The sequence below is a fragment of the Oncorhynchus mykiss genome, chromosome 23, assembly GCF_057628025.1.
Source record: "Oncorhynchus mykiss isolate SJ-2025 chromosome 23, ASM5762802v1, whole genome shotgun sequence".
NCBI classification, from domain to species: Eukaryota; Metazoa; Chordata; class Actinopteri; order Salmoniformes; family Salmonidae; genus Oncorhynchus; species Oncorhynchus mykiss.
In genome coordinates this window covers 55192501-55200000 of record NC_143044.1, presented here as the reverse complement: position 1 = coordinate 55200000, position 7500 = coordinate 55192501, and the positions used below count along the sequence as shown (strand labels likewise).

The following is a 7500-nucleotide window of genomic DNA, read 5'->3' as shown; positions in this document are numbered from 1 at the left end:
ATCTCCACCTCAACCAGCACCCCAACCTCATCTCCTCCTCAACCAGCACCCCAACCTCATCTCCTTCTCAACAAGCACCCCAACCTCATCTCATCTCCACCTCAAACAGCACCCCAACCTCATCTCCCCTTAACCAGCACCCCAACCTCATCTCCTTCTCAACCAGCACCCCAACCTCATCTCATCTCCACCTCAAACAGCACCCCAACCTCATCTCCCCCTTAACCAGCACCCCAACCTCATCTCATCTCCTCCTCAACCAGCACCACAACCTCATCTCATATCCCCCTCAACCAGCACCCCGACCTCATCTCATCTCTACCTCAACCAGCACCCTAACCTCATCTCCCCTCAACCAGCACCCCAACCTCATATCCCCCTCAACCAGCACCCCAACCTCATCTCATCTCCTCAACCAGCACCCCAACCTCATTTCATCTCCTCCTTAACCAGCACCCCAACCTCATCTCCTCTCCCCTCAACCAGCACCCCGACCTCATCTCATCTCCCCATCAACCAGCACCACGACCTCATCTCATCTCCCCCTCAATCAGCACCCCGATCTCATCTCATCTCCTCCTCAATCAGCACCCCGACCTCATCTCATCTCCTCCTCAACCAGCACCCCAACCTCATCTCATCTCCTCCTCAACCAGCACCCCAACCTCATCTCCTTCTCAACCAGCACCCCAACCTCATCTCATCTCCTCCTCAACCAGCACCCCAACCTCATCTCCTCCTCAACCAGCACCCCAACCTCATCTCATCTCCTCCTCAACCAGCACCCCAACCTCATCTCATCTCCCCCTCAACCAGCACCTCAACCTCATCTCATCTCCTCCTCAACCAGCACCCCATCTCATCTCATCTCATCCTCAACCAGCACCCCAACCTCATGTCTCCCCTACCCCTTGTTCTCTACCTCCTTTGCTTTCCACTTACCTCTCTCTCTCTCTCTCTCTCTCTCTCTCTCTCTCTCTCTCTCTCTCTCTCTCTCTCTCTCTCTCTCTCTCTCTCTCTCTCTCTCTCTCTCTCTCTCTCTCTCTCTCTCTCTCTCTCTCTCTCTCTCTCTCTCTCTCTCTCTCTCTCTCTCTCTCTCTCCTCTCTCTCTCTCTCTCTCTCTCTCTCTCTCTCTCTCTCTCTCACCTTCCCTATGTTTTCCTCTGCCGATATGACAGTGTATTGTGTGCTGGTTAGTTATGTGATTGATGGCTGTGTTGTGTGGGAGTGGGGAAGACAGGAGCAGCCTAACACACACGCACGCACGCACGCACACGCACACACACACACACAGTCCCCGACATGCCACAGATCAAAGAGACCTATCACCAGACAAAGGGAGGGAGGGATGGATGGAAGGGGTGTATGGATGGAGGGAGGGATGGAGGGGGGAGGAAGAGGGAGAGGGGAGGGAGAAAGAGAGGGGCGAGGGAGGGACAGTGGAGGGACAGGGGGAGGGAGGAACAGGGGAGGGAGGGAGGGACAGGGGGTAGGAGGGGGGATGGAGGGAAGGAGGGAGGGAGGGGGGGCGAGGGAGGAACAGGGTAGGGAGGGAGGGAGGATGGGGATGGGAGGGAGGATGGGGGAGGGAGGATGGGGATGGGAGGGAGGATGGGGGGAGGGAGGATAGGACAGGCAACCAGGAAGGAGAAATCTCAATCCTGATGAAGTATGGAGCCAACTATGAGACAGAACATTATCTGGCAAAACTAAAAAAACAATTGCCTCAGAACAAGTCGACCAATGTCCACCTATAATGAAATGTTTGTACTTACTTCCCCATATGACGAGCGATTGATTGACAGGTGAAAGACTACATGTAGTGCCACTGTCCCTCCATGCCCATGTTCATCCCCATGCCACTCATCGCTCCTATTGGAGAGGGGAACAAGAACAACAAGGTTGTTGAGATGGAAAGCCCAGTCTGACCAGTACAGGATGGGACAGAGAAAAGGAGGGGTTCCTATGAAAGACATCAACAGACTAAATTAAATGAGAGCTTTGGTCAGGCTCTACCATTAAGCCATATTAGCATAGCCATGACATCAGTCAAAAACACCTCACAACGTGACATGGTACCAAGAACAAGACAGAACGAGCTGAAACCTGATGCCTACGAGCTGCAGGTCACATCGATGCGCGTGCTGATGTTATCAGCCAACCTGTCTATAGGACAACACAAATGAAAGGAGACCTTTGGTCTAGCTCCTCTATAGGTGACAGGAAGAGGCCAAAGAGCCAAAGAAGTAGAGGAGGAAGGGCTAGAGACCAGCACAGTGTACAGAGGAACAGGGGAGAGAGAGAGACGGGAGAGAGAGAGAGAGAGAGAGAGAGAGAGAGGGAGGCTTAATGGCATAATTTGGTGATTAGGCCCAATGGCGTGAGAACAGAGAAAGACTGAGAAGGATGGAGAGACAGAGGAGTTGCTATGTGAGGAACTTCACCTGTACTTCTGTAAGAGGTGGTGGTGTGTGTGTTTTTAGGACACCCTGGGAATTATCTACACCAAGGACTTGTGGGAAGGCAGGCATTTTTATGGCAGACCAGACCAGACGAAACCATAGAACAGACGAGAGAGAGAGAGAGAGAGAGAGAGAGAGAGAGAGAGAGAGAGAGAGAGAGAGAGAGAAGAGGAGGGAGAGAGAGAGAGAAGAGGAGGGAGAGAGAGAGAGAGAGAGAAGAGGAGGGAGAGAGAGAGAGAGAAAGAGAGAGAGAGGAGAGAGAGAGAGAGAGAGAGAGAGAGAAGAGGAGGGAGAGAGAGAGAGAGAGAGAAAAGGAGGGAGAGAGAGAGAGAGAAAGAGGGAGAGAGAGAGAGAGGAGGGAGACAGAGACAGAATGAAAAGACAGACAAAGCAAAGAAAGAAAGATGAAAGAGAGAGACAGACAGACAGACAGACACGCCGAGGGAGGGTCTTACCAGGTGGTCTGATTCCCATGTGCTGCTGCCCGTCCATCACGAAGCCCCCCATGGGTTGTCCATCTGGGGTGTAGGGGGCTCCTTGACTTACTGTGGGGGGGGGGGGGGGCATTGGTCAATTAGTGCTATTAATTAAGACTCAGTGGCTCTAGCTGAAATCATCTTTTGGTCTGTTGGGTGCATTAAGGCCTGGGATGGTACTGCCTTGCCTTGCCTTTCACCCTTTACCCAGCAGCCTCTCAGAAACGTAGCACTATAAGGATGACACTAAATAATACAACCAGAGCCCACATCTGTTCTAAGGAAGCTGATTCTACATTTATAAATAGCATTACTTCAACTAAAATAGAAAGTGAACTAATGTCCATGTCTCAGGTCAGCGGATCTACATATCGGAAGGAATCTTTCCAACAACTCTTTTGAACAAGATCACTGAAAAAGCATTGAGGAAAAGAGAAAAATAAGAAACTAGAAAAATAAGATATTTAAATAACTATAAAATACTGTAATACTAGTTTAATATAAATATGTGTATACATGTGTTTAAATATAAACAAGATATTTAGCAAAGCTCACCACAATGCTTTATCAGAGACATAGGGCTAGAAAAGGCAGCAGGCAGCACCTGGTAGATGAGCTAAACAGGTAACTGGAGAACGACCCGTTCTCTCTCCCCTTGTCCTGCTCTCCCATAGAAACCCACTTACCTCTGATACAAGCTGTTTGGGGGTCAGTCAAGCAAAAACAAGAGCTCAGGCCCAGTGAATGTCTTTGAACTCTACTGAGCTCCTAATGCCACCCTGACCTCTGACCCCTATTACAGGTAATAAACTTTACAGCAGTCCAACCCAAGCCCATGCACCAGGGACCCAACACTCACTCACAGCAGCCGCAAGAAGGGGAGGTTTGGGGGGGGGGGGGGGGGTAGGGCGCGGGGGGTTGTGGGGTAACGAGAGGGGGGTAGCTGGAGCTGGGAACCCAAACAAAAGTCACCTCCCAAAACACTGAGACTGAAATTTGTCAATGCCTCTGTGTTTTGGTTTGGTTGGAGTTTGGGGGTTTGGTTTAAAAAAAATGTTGGGGGGGAAGGGGTGTGTTTATTTGGACAAACTTTGTTGAGGACACAGCTAGGGTTGTTTAAAACAACAACAGACAACAACAACCCATTCTTCGTGAATATTAACCCAATATTTATTATTATTATTAACCAATCATGTTGTTATTATTTAATCGTGTTTTAATAGTTTTACATCATGAAATCGTTCCTGGCATAAATGAGGGACTCAACATGTCAGAGTTACTGTATTAGTGCTGAGCTTCAATTCAACTAAACTCAATTAAAGAACGTTTATTTAGGATGACTGTCTAAAGGCTTGTTTTAGTATGTGGTCAGTCACTCCTTATCGACACCACGATGGGTTTGGTTGCTTGTTTTAGGGGGGGGGGGGGGGGGGGGGTCCAGTATTTACCGGCCGAGGAAGCTCCAGGAAAGGGAGAGGGACCGGGTGCATGGCTTGTGGAGGCCTTTCGCCTGCGAGACTTGAATACAGTAACTATGGGAGACTTGCCTGCACGGTTCGACTGGTCGATCATGGGCTGTACTATTCTCCTTCTGGCATTGATGAACCTGTAGGACACAAGGAGAGAGAGAGAGGGGGAGAGGGGAGGGAAGGAGAGAGGGAGAAGGAGAGGAGAGGGAAGGAGAGAGAGAGAGGGGGAGAGGGGAGGGAAGGAGAGAGGGAGAAGGAGAGGAGAGGGAAGGAGAAAGGGAGAAGGAGAGGGGAGGGAAGGAGAGAGAGAGAGGGGGAGAGGGGAGGGAAGGAGAGAGGGAGAAGGAGAGGAGAGGAGAAAGGGAGAAGGAGAGGGGAGGGAAGGAGAGAGAGAGAGGGGGAGAGGGGAGGGAAGGAGAGAGGGAGAAGGAGAGGGGAGGGAAGGAGAGAGGGAGAAGGAGAGGAGAGGGAAGGAGAGAGGGAGAAGGAGAGGGGAGGGAAGGAGAGAGGGAGAAGGAGAGAAAGAGAGAAACATGGTTATAATATTTTGAAGAAAGATCCAAAATTCGGCAGGTCTCGATCATCACAAAGAAAAATAGCAAAAATATACATTTAAAAGTTTGATATACAGCTACAAAACATACACTGTCAAAACCAGCCTCTCCTCAGATTATATCAGCCTCTCATCAGATTATATCAGCCTCTCCTCAGATTATATCAGCCTCTCCTCAGATTATATCAGCCTCTCCTCAGATTATATCAGCTAGCCTTGACAGCCTCTCCTCAGATTATATCAGCCTCTCCTCAGATTATATCAGCCTCTCCTCAGATTATATCAGCCTCTCCTCAGATTATATCAGCCTCTCCTCAGATTATATCAACTAACCATGACAGCCTCTTCTCAGATTATATCAGCCTCTCCTCAGATTATATCAGCTAGCCTTGACAGCCTCTCCTCAGATTATATCAGCCTCTCCTCAGATTATATCAGCCACTCCTCAGATTATATCAGCCTCTCCTCAGATTATATCAGCCTCTCCTCAGATTATATCAACTAGCCTTGACAGCCTCTCCTCAGATTATATCAACTAGCCTTGACAGCCTCTCCTCAGATTATATCAGCTAGCCTTGACAGCCTCTCCTCAGATTATATCAGCTAGCCTTGACAGCCTCTCCTCAGATTATATCAGCCTCTCCTCAGATTATATCAGCCTCTCCTCAGATTATATCAACTAACCATGACAGCCTCTCCTCAGATTATATCAGGTAGCCATGACAGCCTCTCCTCAGATTATATCAACCTCTCCTCAGATTATATCAGCCTCTCCTCAGATTATATCAGCCTCTCCTCAGATTATATCAGCCTCTCCTCAGATTATATCAGCCTCTCCTCAGATTATATCAACTAACCATGACAGCCTCTCCTCAGATTATATCAGGTAGCCTTGACAGCCTCTCCTCAGATTATATCAGCCTCTCCTCAGATTATATCAGCCTCTCCTCAGATTATATCAACTAACCATGACAGCCTCTCCTCAGATTATATCAGGTAGCCATGACAGCCTCTCCTCAGATTATATCAACTAGTCTTGACAGCCTCTCCTCAGATTATATCAACTAGCCTTAACAGCCTCTCCTCAGATTATATCAACTAGCCTTGACAGCCTCTCCTCAGATTATATCAACTAGCCTTGACAGCCTCACCTCAGATTATATCAACTAGCCATGACAGCCTCTTCTTAGATTATATCAACTAGCTTTGACAGCCTCTCCTCAGATTATATCAACTAGCCTTGACAGCCTCTCCTCAGATTATATCAGGTAGCCATGACATCCTCTCCTCAAATGATATCAACTAGCCATGACAGCCTCTCCTCAAATTATATAAACTAGCCTTGACAGCCTCTCCTCAGATTATATCAACTAGCCATGACAGCCTCTACTCAGATTATATCAACTAGCCATGACAGCCTCTCCTCAGATTATATCAGCTAGCCATGACAGCCTCTCCTCGGATTATATCAACTAGCCATGACAGCCTCTCCTCGGATTATATCAACTAGCCATGACAGCCTCTCCTCAGATTATATCAACTAACCATGACAGCCTCTCCTCAGATTATATCAGTTAATGCATTTAGTTAATGCATTTCTCTCCTGTCTGAAAGAGATGTTCCATCTAATGCTGAGATCAACTCACGAGTTGGGAGTCTAATGCTGAGATCAACTCACGAGTTGGGAGTCTAATGCTGAGATCAACTCACGAGTTGGGAGTCTAATGCTGAGATCAACTCACGAGTTGGGAGTCTAATGCTGAGATCAACTCACGAGTTGGGAGTCTAATGCTGAGATCAACTCACGAGTTGGGAGTCTAATGCTGAGATCAACTCACGAGTTGGGAGTCTAATGCTGAGAACGAGTTGTGAGTCCTGACTTTTGAACACAGTTGGCAAAGAATCAGAAAAATGCCACCTTGTCATTGGATAGTAACGTGCTTTAATTCCTGACAGTACATCCTATCCCTAACCCTGACAGTACATCCTAACCCTAACCCTGACAGTACATCCTATCCCTAACCCTGACAGTACATCCTAACCCTAACCCTGACAGTACATCCTAACCCTAACCCTGACAGTACATCCTAACCCTAACCCTGACAGTACATCCTAACCCTAACCCTGACAGTACATCCTAACCCTAACCCTGACAGTACATCCTAACCCTAACCCTGACAGTACATCCTATCCCTAACCCTGACAGTACATCCTATCCCTAACCCTGACAGTACATCCTAACCCTAACCCTGACAGTACATCCTAACCCTAACCCTGACAGTACATCCTATCCCTAACCCTGACAGTACATCCTATCCCTAACCCTGACAGTACATCCTATCCCTAACCCTGACAGTACATCCTAACCCTGACAGTACATCCTGACACTAACCCTGACAGTACATCCTAACCCTGACAGTACATCCTAACCCTGACAGTACATCCTGACCCTAACCCTGACAGTACATCCTGACACTAACCCTGACAGTACATCCTAACCCTGACAGTACATCCTGACACTAACCCTGACAGTACATCCT

General features: G+C 48.3%; 1 protein-coding gene across 1 annotated transcript in view; it reads right to left on the bottom strand.

Moving 5' to 3' along the window:
- Positions 1-7500, bottom strand: part of LOC149972636 (homeobox protein unc-62-like) — a 109061-nt gene that overhangs the window by 17123 nt on the left and 84438 nt on the right. Inside the window, exons 3-4 of the mRNA XM_090217714.1 lie at positions 2918-4544; positions 1776-1872 (exon numbers count right to left, since the gene is read on the bottom strand). Of these exons, the coding sequence (XP_090073840.1) occupies positions 4307-4544 (238 nt within the window). The 3' untranslated portion in view covers positions 1776-1872; positions 2918-4306. The remainder of the gene's footprint in view (positions 1-1775; positions 1873-2917; positions 4545-7500) is intronic.